General features: G+C 29.6%; 2 protein-coding genes across 3 annotated transcripts in view; one reads left to right on the top strand and one right to left on the bottom strand.

Moving 5' to 3' along the window:
• LOC115887357 (protein krasavietz) overlaps window positions 1–2,777 on the bottom strand; it is a 36,202-nt gene extending 33,425 nt beyond the window's left edge. Inside the window, exon 1 of the mRNA XM_030906778.1 lies at window positions 2,281–2,777. The gene's annotated coding sequence lies outside the window, so the exon portion shown is untranslated. The remainder of the gene's footprint in view (window positions 1–2,280) is intronic.
• Window positions 2,778–2,936: 159 nt separating this feature from the next.
• On the top strand, window positions 2,937–15,390 carry LOC115887343 (probable cleavage and polyadenylation specificity factor subunit 2). Of its 2 annotated transcripts, none has more exons than XM_030906768.1 (11): window positions 2,937–3,194; window positions 3,251–3,762; window positions 3,822–4,013; window positions 4,083–4,302; window positions 7,212–7,373; window positions 7,432–7,591; window positions 7,650–7,770; window positions 10,380–10,657; window positions 14,783–14,930; window positions 14,999–15,180; window positions 15,237–15,390. In XM_030906768.1, exons 1-11 carry the CDS (start codon window positions 3,046–3,048, stop codon window positions 15,327–15,329), a joined length of 2,217 nt encoding a protein of 738 aa, XP_030762628.1. In that variant the 5' UTR covers window positions 2,937–3,045; the 3' UTR covers window positions 15,330–15,390. The 2 variants fall into 2 exon arrangements, with proteins under 2 accessions (XP_030762628.1, XP_030762621.1); XM_030906761.1 differs by having other exon boundaries at window positions 14,996–15,180.
• Window positions 15,391–16,961: the final 1,571 nt, after the last annotated feature.

The raw sequence follows: 16,961 nt of genomic DNA, 5'->3' as shown, positions 1-16,961 counted from the left end.
CAATAATATCATGCCAATTAGTTGGCATCAAAATGTAAAATGTTTTCAAAAAAAAATTTTCATAAAATTCGTAAAGCACTCAATTTAGAATAAAATAATCTAAGAATGAAATGATTCTTTTATAAACCTGCATTAAATCAAATTAAAATAGGTATGTAACTTTTTTTAAAATATTAATTAACAGCAATTAGCATTATCATAAATTATAAATAATGTACCAACATATCGAAATAACAATTTCTTTGTTAATACGGATTAGAATTCTTAAAATAACAGGCAAAAAAAAGTTTCGTTTAAATTTCTTAATTAGCTGATCACTATTAAAGTTCGCAGAAACCCTGGGCTATATTATTACATTACTCTGAGGAAAATAACGAAAATAATCGATATTTTTGACTCCGCCCCGAAAGGTTCATGATTTGTCCTCCAGTTGGCAGCACATTTTGTCTAATCGGTTGGGCAACTTTAAGAATATATAAACAAGGATACTATTTAAGGAACTGCAAGATAGGCCCTCAGTCTCTTTTGCTCTACAACTCTCTTTTTATTCTTCAACACGTTATTATTTTTCAGTTTCCCTTAGGGTAAATATTGTAATTAGTTCATCATAATTAAAGTTAAGTTATATGAAAAACAACAGTGTTCATTAATTCCACACCCAAAAAGACCCTCAACAAGTTGGCCCTACTGGACAACAACAATGGTTGAATAAGCTGAAAATGATGACCATTGAATATAGTGGTGTTTTCTCGAAACAGCCTGATTTCTTCTATCAAGTTTATTAAATTATTTCCTATTAATTCTTATTTTAAATAAAAATTTTGAACAAGAAAAATAACATTCATCATTTCACGCGATCGCTTAAAACCATTTTCCTCATAGAGAAATCACAAGATCTATAAAATATTTATTCTTAGAATAATTACTTATATTTACTTAGGCTATAAACAGGTTATAAAAATTTCAAATGAATATAAATACGACTAGATATTTTTTATTAATTAAGATAAAATAATCAAAAACAAGACATTTGATATTACTTCCTTCTTTAATTTATTCAAACTTCACATGCAGTTTAACATAACAAAGGAAGTAACTCTAAAAAATTTTCTTACAAAAATCTGACACGTTTTTAGCTACACATTTACGATTATTTATTACATGTACTATGTACTGATTAATTTGTTAGTTCCTCATAGAATTATGTGACTTTATCGTTAATAAACACACGAAAAAATTAAATGCTTGCGATTCATATGGTGTAGTACAATAAGTTGAACAGCTTTCACATGACTCATGGTGAGCAATAATTAAAAGAAACTATGAACATTTCTGATTTCTATCAGACATCCGAATTAAAATAGATTAATTTATCGGAACTACATTCATTAAAAATATTTATACAAGATAAGAAAACCTGCTTCAAAAACATGTCACTAAACTGAGTAATAAAAACGATTTTTCCTAATATTTGAAGAAATTTATTAAGGTCAACAAAAATACAGACTTTATACTGTGATATTAATAATTTTCTTTGTTCTCTTTGTGTAATAAACTTCAAAGACTTAAGAGTAAAACAAAAACAATTTAGTTAGGTAGGTGTATGTATAAGGTTACCATTGTTTTGTAATTTTTCAAAAACACTGTATAAAATCTAGAATTCTATTATATAAAATTGGTAAATAATAAATTATAAACGAATATATAAAAAAGTCCAAACATTTATTTAGAAAAATACGATTAATTTCTCAAAAATTCTAACGTGAATTGTTGTGAATCAGATGTCCCAATTTCAAAATGAAAGCGCACAATGCAAGGTCAAGATATTTACAATTGTGCATTAGGAACGGCGAAAATACAGAAAGAATCAATTAAACTATCTATATTTATTGTATTGTGTCCGCGGTGCTGTTCTAAAACGGAATTTTACTTGAAAATAACGGAATAAAGGAATATTAAAGCAGGTCAACGACATGAGTGAATGGTTTCCAAATCGGTTCCAGCTTCCAAAATATAACTGTTTCTAGCACTAGTTACCTTGACTATGCAAAACTAGAGGTTTATATGAGATTATTTCTCAAAATTTTTAAGAAATACGTGTTTAGAAACCTAAATTTGAAAAAAATAAGCACGTATTCCAGCCACCATTACGTGAAATTCAACAAGCATTCGATGGCAAAGTTTCTCACTAAAACCACTAGTTTTGACACAATCCTAAGTTAATAACGCGTTCAATTGTTAACACTTGAAATTTTAATAAAAAAATCAAATTATACTTACGTTTTTACTGAGTTTTAAAAAGCACCTTCTGAAGACTACGAAGAATTTTCTGACTCGCCTATAAAAGAAGGGAATATGAAATATGTTTTGTCCTTGTTTGCGGCGTTGCTACAAGTGCGTGGACGAGGGAATCGATAAGGCGGAAGGCGGGCGATTCGAAAAATCTACCGCGAATTTACACTCGAAGTTTCTCGATTAACTTTTAAACGGTCACTGAAAAGATTTTCCACAACAAAAATATTACGAAGAAATGTTCTTTCGACTGATATGTCACGTTCAAACTAAACAAAAATGCCAAGTAAAGGTTGACGCTAACCGACTTCTCGATTGCGGACTCTTTCAAAAACTTTATTTCGGTGTTGTTACATTAGCCGAAAACGTCAAGAAACAGGCGAATAATTGAAGAAATATAAACGAACCGTAGTGAAAGAGTCCGCGCAAGAATAGACACGGAAAAAAAGGAACGATGAATTATTTCGGGGCACGGGGCACGTGTTCAATTGTTGATAAAAAATAAATTTGACAACCTTGCACAACGACCACAGAACATCCAAAAAGTATATGATCTTTTATATATGATTTACCACAGAGAAGATATAAATTTTAGCATCACTATAATGAACTAGACAAAAGCCACTTGTGATAGAAGCCAGAATGAAAAAAAGAGGAAGAATGAGCTTCTAACCATACTTATGAATGGCCGATCTGTAATTTTATAAATTATTGTTTATTTAAATGATGCTAAATTGAAAAATACTTTAAAAAATGACTTCAATTATAAAGCTCCAGGTACTTTCGGGGGCTATGGACGAGTCCCCTCCGGCTTATCTCTTACAGGTCGACGATGTAAAAATTTTGTTAGATTGCGGCTGGGACGAAAAATTTAATATGGAATTTATTAAAGAAGTCAAAAGGTTGTTTCCAGTATAGAAATAACCATGTAAATAACGTTAAAATTAATTATTTTTAGACATATTCATCAAATCGATGCAGTATTAATATCATATCCCGATCCGTCACATTTAGGGGCTCTCCCGTATCTTGTCGGTAAACTAGGACTAAATTGCCCAATATACTCCACAATCCCTGTTTATAAGATGGGTCAGATGTTTATGTACGATTTGTATCAATCCCAATACAATATGAAGGATTTCTTTTTGTTCAATTTGGACGATGTAGATGCCACTTTTGATAAAATTATTCAGTTAAAATACAACCAAAGTGTACCGTTGAAAGGTAAGGGTTATGGTTTAACAATTACCCCATTGCCGGCGGGTCATATGATTGGGGGTACAATTTGGAAGATAATGAAAGCAGGAGAGGAAGATATAATCTATGCTAACTCGTTTAATCACAAGAAAGAACGTCATCTCAATGGCTGTGAATTGGAGAAGCTCCAGAGACCTTCTCTCCTAATTATTGATGCATTTAACGCAACATACCAGCAGGCTAGGCGAAGAGCTAGAGACGAGAAACTAATGAGTAATTTATTATCTAATTTACAGTGTTTTTAGTATATGTAAGCGTTATTAACTTTTCAGCAAATATTTTACAAACTCTTAGAAACAATGGGAATGTTTTGATTGCTGTTGATACTGCCGGTAGAGTTTTGGAACTAGCTCATATGTTGGATCAGTTGTGGAGAAATAAGGAATCCGGACTTCTTACATATTCTTTAGCCCTGATAAGTAACGTTGCTTATAACGTTGTTGAATTTGCTAAGTCCCAGATAGGTAAGTTATTTTCATAGTTTTTTTTTGTTATAAAACCAGAATATAAACATTTAATTTAATCTTTTTTAGAGTGGATGAGTGATAAGTTAATGAGGAGTTTTGAAGGAGCTAGAAATAATCCTTTTCAGTTCAAGCATTTATATTTGTGCCACACTTTATCCGAACTAAATAAAGTAGCTAGTCCTAAAGTAGTGCTGGCCAGTAGTGCTGACTTGGAAAGCGGGTTTTCTAGGGAATTATTCTTGCAGTGGTGTTCTAATTCAAACAATAGTGTTATTATCACTACAAGGTAATAAAACACAAAAATACAGGGTGGATCTTCTTATATGACGCTTAGGCTCCAAGGAGAACGACAGTTTGTATTAAAGTGAGATTTTGTGAGTATTTGTAAGTTAATTTAGACCATTTCTTAAAAATAATAGTTCTATAGGTTCTCCTTAAAAAGTTACACATCAAAGTTGTGTTTTTTGTAATGGAACGCCCTATATATTAATTGGTTTTTAGATTCCAGGAAAAAAATAAAGGTGAGTTGGTATTAGAGAAGCATAGGACTAAAATGTAAGGTTTTTGACGTATTAAACGTTCTCTAAAAACGAAGAAGAAATTTTATATTTCAATAAAATCTATCTGAATTGGAATTTACCCAGTATAGCTTAATATGTAGTTAAAATAACTATCGTACTTTAAATCAAATTAAAATTTAACCCAAAGAGTTATACAGGATGAAGCAAAATTAATATTGAACATTGGTTTCTTTTAAAAGTAAATTACTCTTATTTTAAATGGAACACCCAGTATATTATTGCAGTATTCAGTGGAGAATTCATGTCTCTTCAAAATACTATCAAGGTTACCTCAGAAACTCACCTTTCTTTTTTCTTTGACTCCTAAAATTGATATACAGGGTGGTCCGACTTGTATTCGGACAACTATGGCAGCCTATTCTACCAATAAAAATAAGTAAAAAAGTTCGTATAAATTTATGTCCTAAAATGCTTCTTTTCAAAGATACAGGGTGTACAAGTTTCATTTTTATGTCCATTTTTTCCAAATAATTTTTGAACTGATGTAAATAGTTGGATCAAAATTGGTGCCTGGGTGTTTTTTGACCAGTGTGGCCATCTATTTAACTAGTTTCCCACAAATTGTATCTCCGAAACCACCAGAAACCACTAAAATTCTATTATACATATACAGGATTGTTCACCACATACGACACGGAGTATTGTAGCTAAACGATGAGATTTTTACAAATTGTAAGTTTGGGGTTCGTTGAAGGACTATTAGAGCTACAATTTAAAAATATTTTTACAAGATACAGAGTGTCCCAAATAAATAAAAAATATCAAAGTTGTATTTTTTTAAACGGAACACCCTGTATATTATTACATTTTTAGTTTCTACGATTAAAATAAAGGTAAATTTGATTAAGGTTTATTATACTTAAACCTTACCGTTTTGAAATATTTTCAATTTTGTGAAATTGCAGTAAAATTTTAAAGCTTCATTTCTCCAAGGGTATCAATGTTTTTAATACTAAATATTTAATGAAGTTTATTTATTGATCAGTTATTGTGTTGCAATAATAAAAATAATACCACCTTATACAGAGTGTCTAAAAATTTATTTTAAATAATTATTAGCTTCAAACGGCAATAACTTCTTTAATTTAAATGGAATGCCCTGTATATATTAGGAGAATCAGATGCACAATTAAATTGTCTATCAAATTGTATTATACCATTTTTTAACTATCCCTTCAAGTTTTCGTAGAAAATGCATTTTCTTATAATTTAGACCTCATATTTATCAATATATCCATGGAATATTGACATTTTAGATTGTTTTTAAAGCAACAAATGTACAAAATGTACAGACTAGTAATATTATCGTTTTTAGCAAAACGATAATACCTATTACTAGCCCATTTGTATGCAAAAAGAAAACTATTTAAATCTTTATAAAAGAGTATACCATTAATTAAATATAACACCATTATTTCCGCCCATATACTAATTAATTACATACTTAATTGTGTTCGTTAATAAATTATTATAAATAAATGTGGATTTGAGTCAGAAATCAATATAATAATAAGTTATCAAATTAAAGTCTCTGTTGTTATAAATAAGCATTTATTAAAAAATGAAATATCATTTTAAGGTGTTACTTTTTATCACACTGTCTAATGCCCATACAAAATTCAGTTTTTTAGTATTTGGAGCAATTATTATTAATCAACGCAAACAGTCAGTTAATTTAGTTTGAATACTGGAATCATATTAATTGATCTTCTTTAACAAATATTTAAACAGTTTTTTTTTATTTTTTAATGAAATAAACGAATTATATCGACAATATTAGTATCTGTACTCTTTAAAAATTTGGTACATCTTTAAAAATAATCTAAAATGTCAATAGTCCATGGGTATATTGGTAAATAAGTTCTAAATTACAAGAAAATGCATTTTCTACGGAAACTTAAAGAGATAGGTAAAAATGGTATAATATAATTTGATAGACAATTAAATTGTGCATCTGATTCTCGTAAAATATACAGGGTGTTCCATTTAAATTAAACAAGTTATTGCCGTTTGAAGCTAATAATTATTTAAAATAAATTTATAGACACTCTGTATAAGGTAGTATTATTTTTATTATTGCAACACAATAACTGATCAGTAAATAAACTTCAGTAAATATTTAGTATTAAAAACTTTGATACCCTTGGAGAAATGAAGCCTTAAAATTTTTACTGCAATTTCACAAAATTGAAAATATTTCAAAAACGGTAAGGTTTAAGTATAATAAATCTTAATCAAATTTACCTTTATTTTAATCGTAGAAACTAAAAATGTAATAATATACAGGGTGTTCCATTTAAAAAAATACAACTTTGATATTTTTTACTTATTTAGGACACTCTGTATCTTGTAAAATTATTTTTAAATTGTACCTCTAATAGTCCTTCATCGAACCCAAAACTTACAATTTGTAAAAATCTCATCGTTTAGCTACAATACTCCGTGTCGTATGTGGTGAACAGCCCTGTATAAAAAAAAATAATTTCAATACAAAAATATATGTAAAAAATTTAATTTCAATACAAACTGTCGTTCTCCTTGAAACCTCCGCGTCGTATGAGGGGCTTCACCCTGTATAGGATTTTAATCTTTCAAGCTAATTATTATTTTATAGAACATGTCCTGGAACTCTAGCGAGAGATCTAATAGACAACAACGAAAAAGGCAGAACCATCGATATGATTGTAGAAAGAAGAGTGAAATTAGAAGGTGCAGAGCTGGAAGAGTTTGAAAAAAGACAGCAACAAAGAACGCATATAAGCAACGGGACCAAAGAGTAAGAAAAATCTTAAAAAAGAAATAAACAAATTTATTAATTTTCTGGTATTTTTAAGTGATGTAGATTCAGATTCCGATAGTGATATAGAGATGTCGGTTATATCCAAAGGAAGGCACGATATTGTTATAAAACAAGAAGGTAAAGTTAGTGGAGGATTTTTCAAAGTGACCAAAAAACAGTATCCTATGTATCCGTTTCGTGAGGACAAGATAAAGGTTTTTTTAATACAATTTTTTTTAAATACATGTTTATATTTTTTTATTTTTTTTTCAGTGTGATGAATATGGAGAAATTGTTAAAATTGAAGATTACAGGCTGGCCGATGTTAATCCTGAAGCTGAAGATAATAAAGAAAACTTAGAGGTTAAGAGAGAGGAAGAAGAAGAAGAAATAAGTAAGTGTGTTATTTTTAGTTATATACAGGGTGGCCCATTAGTGTGATGAAGTTCAATATCGTCGCTGTTAAAAGCTTTATACAGGGTGTTTCAAATCAAATGCAAAAAACTTCAGGGGCTGATTCCTTGTTCAAAATAAAGGGTAGTTTGCTTCATAAACGTTGGGTCAAAAGTCAACCATTACGGAGATATCGCGGTACAAAGATGGCGGAAAAATAATGTTTTTATTTTTTATCTTGAAAACGAAAAGAGATAGACTAATGAAATTTTATGGAAGCATTATTGTTATGAAAACACACTTTCTGGTAATTTTTTCACTTTTTAAAAATGAGTGGAAGGGGTTGAAATAAACTACCCCTATCATTCTTGCTAACGAAATTTAAAGAAAAATCTTATCAAACACATGCAAATGCTTTAATTTGGATAGTTTAGTTTGTTTAGAAACTTTTTTATCTCTTGTGTTTCTTTGATAAAACTCACCGATTTGAAATTAAAAAATAAAATGTAAAGCATTACATATCAGGACAAAAAACATTTTTAGATTAAGAATCTAGTGATAATAACGATAATAATAATCATCTAGATAATAACGCATTGCAGTAGAGTAATGTCAAATAAAATTATATTAGGAACATCCTAAAAAGTAACAGCGGCCGACTAGATGTTTTCCTAAAAAAATTAGCCCACTAGATTCTTTATCAGAAAATGTTTTTTGTCCTGGCATGTAATGCTTTACATTTTATTTTTTAATTTCAAATCGGTGAGTTTTATAAAAAAAATACAAGAGATAAAAAAGTTTCTAAACAAACTAAACTATCCAAATTATTTTTTTTGCATGTGTTTGATAAGATTTTTCTTTAAATTTCGTTAACAAGAATGATAGGGGTAGTTTATTTCAACCCCTTCCACTCATTTTAAAAAAGTGAAAAAATTATCAGAAAGTATGTTTTCATAACAGTAATGCTTCCATAAAATTTTATTAGTCTATCTCTTTTCGTTTTCAAGATAAAACATAAAAACATTATTTTTCCGCCATCTTTGTACCGCGATATCTCCCTAATGGTTGACTTTTGACCCAAACCCTTTATTTTAAACAAGGAATCACCCCCTGAAGTTTTTCGCATTTGTTTTGAAACACCCTGTATACAGGGTGACCCGAAAAAAAGTAACGATAAAGTTTAATTTTTTTTTTAAATTGCAACCCCAATTTTTCTGTACAGAATTCTGCTCAGCACAAAATTCTGCATAAAGTGCACTATCTTTATTTGAAGTAATATGCGGTGTTGTCATTCTCTTTCTTATTTACTGAAACTTTGGTTAAAAACTGGAGTAAATTTAACTTTACTAATACTGTGCTATATTTTTCTAAAAACAAACATAGCAGAATAAATATGCGAAGGAATGTTTACATTATCTTATACAGGATATTTTTGATAGCGTCGCCAACATCGTAATATTTAAAATGCTATATCTCAATGTTTTTAAACGTAACACCCTATATATTATTTTTCTACTTGATGCAGAATTAGAAAATATACATTTTTTGTATTTAAAGTGTCCCTAAATTTTGAACGGTTTCGCAGATATTCGCAGTGTTATATTACGTATGTTTTATCTTTAACTTTTTATGTTTTTTTAGATAGAAAAACGAGATTTGGTATGTTAGTATATAACATAAATTGGGATTGATTGACGTATTCAATTGATTTTGGTAATTTCCTGTTTCACCGGAAATGACTACAACTTTTGATTTTAAATGGCACCCTCGATATTTTTTTACTCTGTTCAATAGAAAATATCACTCTAAATAGAATGACATATCAAATGTCAACTTTTGACATTTTCTCATATGGTTTATTTGAAATTATAACATGTGGTTCGTAACGAAAATTTGACTCGAAATACCAAGCGTGTGGTAAAAAATTATTTGTAAAAAAATGATTTTTCCAAATATGCTAATGAGCCACTCTCGTTCCATTTGAAAACAATTGAGATATGATTAAAAATACGATTTAGGCCTCGTTTAACCGGGCAGGACAAGACACTAAAAACATTAGACGATCAAATCTATTTTTCCAAGGCCCCTGGATTAATAATTAGTGTTTTTAACATAGCCTTGGCACTCTAGATTGAAATTTAAAATACAATTTTTTATTCAGCGAGAAAGTCAAAAGTTGACATATGATATGTCATTCTATGTTCTAATGTCATTCTCTATCGAAAATACCGAAGGTGCCATTTAAAAATAAAAAGTTGCAGTCATTTCCGGTGAAACAGGAAGCGACCGAAAACAATTGAATTCGTCATTCAATCCTAATTTAGGTCATATACTACTCTACCAAGTCGCGTTTTTTTATGGCGTCAGCGTTGGTTATGAAATGTAGGTCGCTGTCATTTTATTTTGGAATGTCATCAGATTTTGGATGTTCATTTCCAAGCCAACAGGACGCCGTTTTTTTTTAGATCATAAATATGGTATTCCGTTTGCTATTTTGCTTTTCCAACAGTAAATTTTTATCAAATCCATCTAATGATTTTCGTCGAATATTTTATTATTGTTTACTTAAATCAATAGCTGTGGTTAAACATTGTTGCCAATTTTTTCCAGTTGAAATTCTGGAAGTTCCATCGAAATGTATCGCTCTGGAGAGGACGGTTCAAGTGAACTGTCAAGTACAATACATCGATTTCGAAGGCCGGTCCGACGGGGAATCCCTGATGAAAATCCTGTCCCAGCTGCGACCTAGGCGGGTGATCGTGGTGCACGGCACTGAAGACAACACGGAAGTCATTGCGGCGCACTGCAGGGATAACATTAGGGCGAGAGTTTTCACACCTCAAAGGGGGGAGACGGTGGATGCAACCAGCGAAACACACATATACCAGGTATGTATTGATATGAAAAATATGTATTAGATATCTAGTCAGTTATAGTTTTATTTACTGAAAATTACTTTGAGATTGAACACCATGTATATTAATGCATTTGAAATAATTGAATATCTTTTTTATTAATACTATACAGGGTGGTCCGAACTGTATTCCGGAAACTTTGGCAGCATATTTTGCAGATAAAAAAAAGTAAAAAAGTTTATATAATTGTATGTCCTAAAATGCTTAGTTTCGGAGATACAGGGTGTAGAAGTTTCATTTTTATTTCGATTTTTTCCCGATAATTTCTGAAGCAACGTCAATATTTGGATGAAAATTGGTATCTAGGAGTTTTTTGACATGAGAATTTTGATTTTGATATCAATATGACTCTTACTTGTAGAGAGCGCCACCTACATGTGTTTTAACTGTTTTGAAGAGTAATAACTTTTCGTCCATACCCGTATAAAACTACTGGGTGAAAAAACATACATTTCGTGATTTTTTACGTAAAAAATGTCTCTTAGTAAAAATCGCTACAAGCAACCGTTTTCAAGATATTTAGAATGAAAATAGTCAATATAGTCTATAAAATGAATAACTTTGAATTTTGACCGTTATTTTTTACCAACATGGCAAATATATAATCCCTCTATCCAAAAAAAACCAAAAAGTTACTGATATTCTTTAAAATGAGTGCCTGAACGAATCAGATAGGTAACTTTTTATTTTCGTGAAATAGAAAAGGAAAATAATAAAACAAGTGACAGTTCTTCCTATTCTTGCAAAAATCAACGCGAAATGTCATAATTGACAAAAGTAAAATGTCATCAGCCTTTGACATTTCTAAATATCACACCAATGCCGTTTCTAATAGAACAGCCTCGGAGCGAGATTTATGACGTCACGCTAGTTAGATACCACGGATTAATAAATATGTTGTAGAATACATGGAAAACATAATTATTCCTTGTATTTTTGGTTTGTATTTTAAAAATGATATAGTTTACATGAAATATACATAATATACAGTTAATAAATACAATATATATACCGATTTATAGTAATAAATACTTTGGCAAATAAACTATGAACCATACAAATGCAGCAAATGTTTTATAATATACAAATAATGAATAGGTACATAAGATAATGGGTAAAATGTAAAATATATTTTAAATTTTGGGGTTTGAAAATCGATCTAATTTAACATGAAAAGCGATGGCTATGTAATAAAGATCGCTGTCATTTTATATGTAAAATTATTCTAAAATTTTTGATTTTCTTGGGATTTAGGTTCGGGAAAAACGCTGATTAAGTTTTCATTTGGTTTTTCATTATTTTTTTGGTCATCAGTGTTGTGTCATATGAAAAAATAGTGTCGAATATAATCCAAAAAATTACATATAAATATATATGTAATTTTGAATAATTATATTTTCCATGTATTCTACAACATAATTAATCCGTAGTATCTAACTAGCGTGACGTCATAAATCTCGCTCCGAGGCTGTTCTATTAGAGACGGCATTGCATCAGCATGGCCGCAAGCTGCTAACCTAATAGAATTTACACTAGAAAAGCCCGCCGGAACTGTCAAATTCAAAGTTATTCGTTTCACAGACTATACATGTCATTATTGAAATGATGAGTTTGGGAACTTTTTTTTATTTTTTTTAAATTAATCAAAAAAACACACGAAAAAAATGATGATAAAACAGTTTCCGTTGAACTTTTAGCATAAAACCATTTCAAATTTATGATTTCAGTTTAATAATTATTATTTAGTCAACATTTAAAATATTTATGTCTATGATGACAGGTATTTTTATATATATAAAATTTAAAAAATTTATGTCTATGATGACAGGTATTGAGAATTTAGATTCCAAATATCTCGAGAACCATTACTCGAAGCGATTTTTACCAAGATACCTTTTTTTACGTAAAAAACGTCGCAAATGTATATTTTTTTAATCAGTGGTTTTATACAGATACGGACAAAAAGTTATTAGTCTTCAAACCAGTTAAAAAATATGTAGGTGGCACCGTCTACAAGTAGGAGTCATATTGACATCAAAATCAAATTTATAATATCAAAAAACTCCCAGACAACAATTTTCATCGAAATATTGACGTTATTTCATAAATTATTTGGAAAAAATCATAATAAAAATGAAACTTCTACACCCTGCAGGTATCTCCGAAACTAAGCAATTTAGGACATACATTTATACAAACTTTTTTACTTATTTTTATTTGCAGAATATGCTGCCGAAGTTTCCAGAATACAGTTCGGACCACCGTGTATATTATAGTCTCTCCAACGAATAGGGGTATATTTCAAAAGACGACATTCAAAAAATGACATAATTGGACATAAAATGACAAAATACAATTTACATGTGAATTAAAATGAAGTTGTCAATGTCATTGTCAAAGATGCTCTCGTTGGGCAGACTATAGTTTAGTTTATGAAAGAGACTTTGAAGCATAGAATAACTAACTGAAAGAAATGAAAACTCCTATGTTAAAGCCTGGAAACACGCGCTTGACGCGATCCAAGCGGGCTACTGGCAGAACTAAAAGTTCGCGCCATATTTTTAAATAGACCTTTACTGCCAGTTCATAAGTTTTTTACTTATATTTGGTAATTTCAATCTAGATTATGAACTTATTTGTAACAAAACATTTTATAAAATAAAAATAATGTATTTTGATACAAATAAATTAATAATCTAGGTTGAAATTATCCCTGAAATTAGAATAAAACACGAAAAATTTGTAACTTGATTATTTTATTATAACATTGTTAATAAAATTACATATAACACATTCAACACTATACAAGTATATATAAAAGTTATCAGAATTTATACAATCAGTTATAAGTAATTATAAAAAAGGTTATAAATTATAAATAAATAAATCATTATATAAAAGACATATAGTTACCGTGAATATAATTTGGTATAACTTTAATCTCAACTTTAATGACCTATTCAAATAGAAACATCTTAAAATTCACATTATATAATACAGAAAGCCAAGGGACAAAATTGTTATTAAATCTATTCTCGATGACTCGTAGCATTTTTTTTACAAATAAAACAGGACATATAGGGCTTATAAATAATACAAGGGTATAGAAAATATATAAATAAGTAAATACAAATATATTTTCAACCTAATGATTAATGATTATACTCGTTTAAATAAATAAATGATCTTTTTAAAATTACTTGTTTGTCTTTGCAAATTTGTATATTTAATATTTATCTAAAAGCGTACACTTACATAAATTACTGCACAACCTTTAAAATTAAGCTTTTAATATGTGTTAATACAAATTCTTGATTCGATATAAATACACTTAAATAAAACTTTAAAATTAGTGATCTTCCAGATTTCTGAGACAGCCATTTTGTTGAAAGAATTTGTTTTGATTATGAGAAATTTCATAAAAATTATCACAGGGATTAATTAATCTTATATATTAAACTACTTGGCTTTTAAATTTCACAATCCTATCGTCCAAAATACTCTAAATTCGCAAAAATCCGTAAAATATTCCCGTAAAAACAAATCACAATTCACTTCTACTTCACAGAAACTGACAGAATGCTGACAGACATTGCCAACAATTGCCAAATATGGAATGACGACAATGACGTTTATTTTTCAATTTATTTTACTGATCTAACTGATCCGGGTCACTTAGAAATTAAATTTTTATTAAATTATTTAATTATAATTGTTTCTGGCGAAAGCAACTTCATATCAATGTTTATTCATAGGGTAACAAAGCACATCACTGTTAAATTATCAACATTTTATATAAATATTTATATTTTTCAACTACTCCAACTACTCCAATTACTCCACAGAGAATCAAACGAATTGTTAATTAAACTATACTCTGTGGATGACTTGATAAAATCATGATAAAATTAAAGTCCCTAGATGAATATCTAGGGACTTTAGATGAAATTTCTACGCAGCGCCATCTATCCCTCTACTGGCAGAAACTCCGCCGTGTTTCCAAAATTCAAATGGCAGTTTCATCCGCCTGCTTTGAAGCTTTTTAACACTGACACTTTAAAAAATAATCTATTTGTTGTTTTGTTTTTAATTTTCTAGGTTAGGTTAACAGATTCGCTGGTATCTCAGCTAGACTTCAAAAAGGCTGCGAAAGATGCCGAGGTTGCTTTTATAAATGCCCAGATAGCTCTGAGAGAAATCCAAGCTGATGCCAAGAGAATGACCACCGATAATGAACCAATGGAAGGTAAGAAAAAACAATGTTTTTTTCTTAATTTATGCTTTAAATATTCATTTATTTGGGTTTTTTAGTGGACGATGATGACCAGAAGATACTAACTTTAGAACCACATACCGCGGAAGCACATCATGAACCTGTTTTTATCAACGAGCTGAAATTGTCAGATTTCAAGCAGGTTCTTGCTAAAGCCAATGTTTCTTCGGAATTTTCTGGTGGTGTATTGTGGTGTTGTAATGGTACAATAGCTGTAAGAAAGGTATAAATATTTATTTATTAAAGTCTAAGTCTGATATTTGTTGTTTTTTGTTATAGCTTGATACTGGGAAAATTGTGTTTGAGGGTTGCATATCCGAGGATTATTACAAAGTAAAAGATTTGCTGTATGATCAGTTTGCTATATTGTAAGAGTATAATATATAAAATGTATTTTTTAAATAATTTAAGAATAAATGTTTTTATAATTTTCTTTAAAGTTTTTTCATATTCCTTCGTTAGTATAAGCATATGTACAGGGTGATTCAACGATAAGAGTAAAGTTTATTCTATTGTTTGTTTTACGAAACAAAATATGGTAAACAGAAAAGTTTTAGGGAACGTAATGATGCACAATTTAAAATTATATGGAGCATACAGGGTGCTTCAAAAAAGTGTGGCGGATGTAATATATCGCTTTCCACACAAAGTGGCGTACTTAATGTTTTGAAAATTTTACAGTGGTGCGAAAAAAAAGTCTTTTAGTGTGATCTAACAGTGCCTACCGTGTTGTAACAGTAACAGCATAAGCTCTTATGCTGTAGCGGACAAAATAAATGACGTATTTAACAAAAGTAAATTTTTGTAACAGCTACCTACCTAAATTTTAGGTGACCTTGTATAGCTTGATATTTAATTACAGTAACCATTGTATGTTAAACTAAATTGAAATTTGACCCGAAAAGTTATACAGGGTGAGACAAAATTAATATGGAACATTAGTCACTTTTAAAAACAGGTTACTCCTTTATTTTAAATGGAACACCCAGTATATTTTTCCGGTGCTCAATGGGGAATTCATATATCTTCAAAATATTATGAAGGTTGCCTACCCCTCAGACAAAGATTTTCCTAGATATTTTAATTTTTATGATTTTGCGTCAGTAGATCTTTATTATTTGAAAAAATCTAGGGTGGCTGTGATATACCTTTTGTTAATTTAACAAAAATTAAGGATTGTAAAGTAAAATACTCAACGGTAATAAAAAGATACACGTTTAAAACATATTTAAATTATTACATAATTAAAACTAGATATAAACCTATAATTATGCGACAAAAATTAGCTAGATGAAATCAAATGCTGAAAATGCTTTCTTTCCTGTTAACTGCATAAAATGATTGGATCTTTTCATTTTAAGAGGCATATGTGGAGTTCTACCTCGAAAAGCAGCTACAATAATTTCTCTCATGTTGTCGACAATAGTTGGTCGAGTTTTGTAAACACTGTCTTTAACATATCTTCATAAAAAAAACCAGACTAGATAAAATCAGGAGCATGTAAGTATTTTATTAATTAGTGAATGCACACTGCACTAATAGAATCATATCAATTCTCTCTGATGTAGGATAAGTTTGCATTTTCGGCAAATTTCTGAGAAATTTTTTTGTTTAACTGACACAAAACTAGTTGGTAAAGTTGGACTAATTAGACAGCTATGTTGAAGTAACCTCGGACATATCACAGCTACCTAGATTTTATCAAATAAAGATCTACTCAGATCAAATCTTGCAAATGAAAATCTCTAGGAAAATCTTTGTATGAGGGGTAGGCAACCTTAATAGTATTTTGAAGAGACATGAATTCGCCATTGAATATCGGAATAATATACTGGGTGTTCCATTTAAAATAAAAGAGTAATATGCTTTTAAATGTGACTAATGTTCAATATTAATCTTGTCTCACCCTGTATAACTTTTTGGGTATAAGTTTTAATTTGATTTAAAGTACAATAGTTAATTTAACTACTTATCAGGCTATACCGGGTAAATTCCAGTTTATAC

Source organism: Sitophilus oryzae, unplaced genomic scaffold (assembly GCF_002938485.1).
Source record: "Sitophilus oryzae breed Bouriz unplaced genomic scaffold, Soryzae_2.0 scaffold_115_pilon_pilon, whole genome shotgun sequence".
Classification (NCBI taxonomy): domain Eukaryota; kingdom Metazoa; phylum Arthropoda; class Insecta; order Coleoptera; family Curculionidae; genus Sitophilus; species Sitophilus oryzae.
Note: the sequence above shows the minus strand (reverse complement) of the source record. Positions and strands in the feature narration are given on the sequence as shown.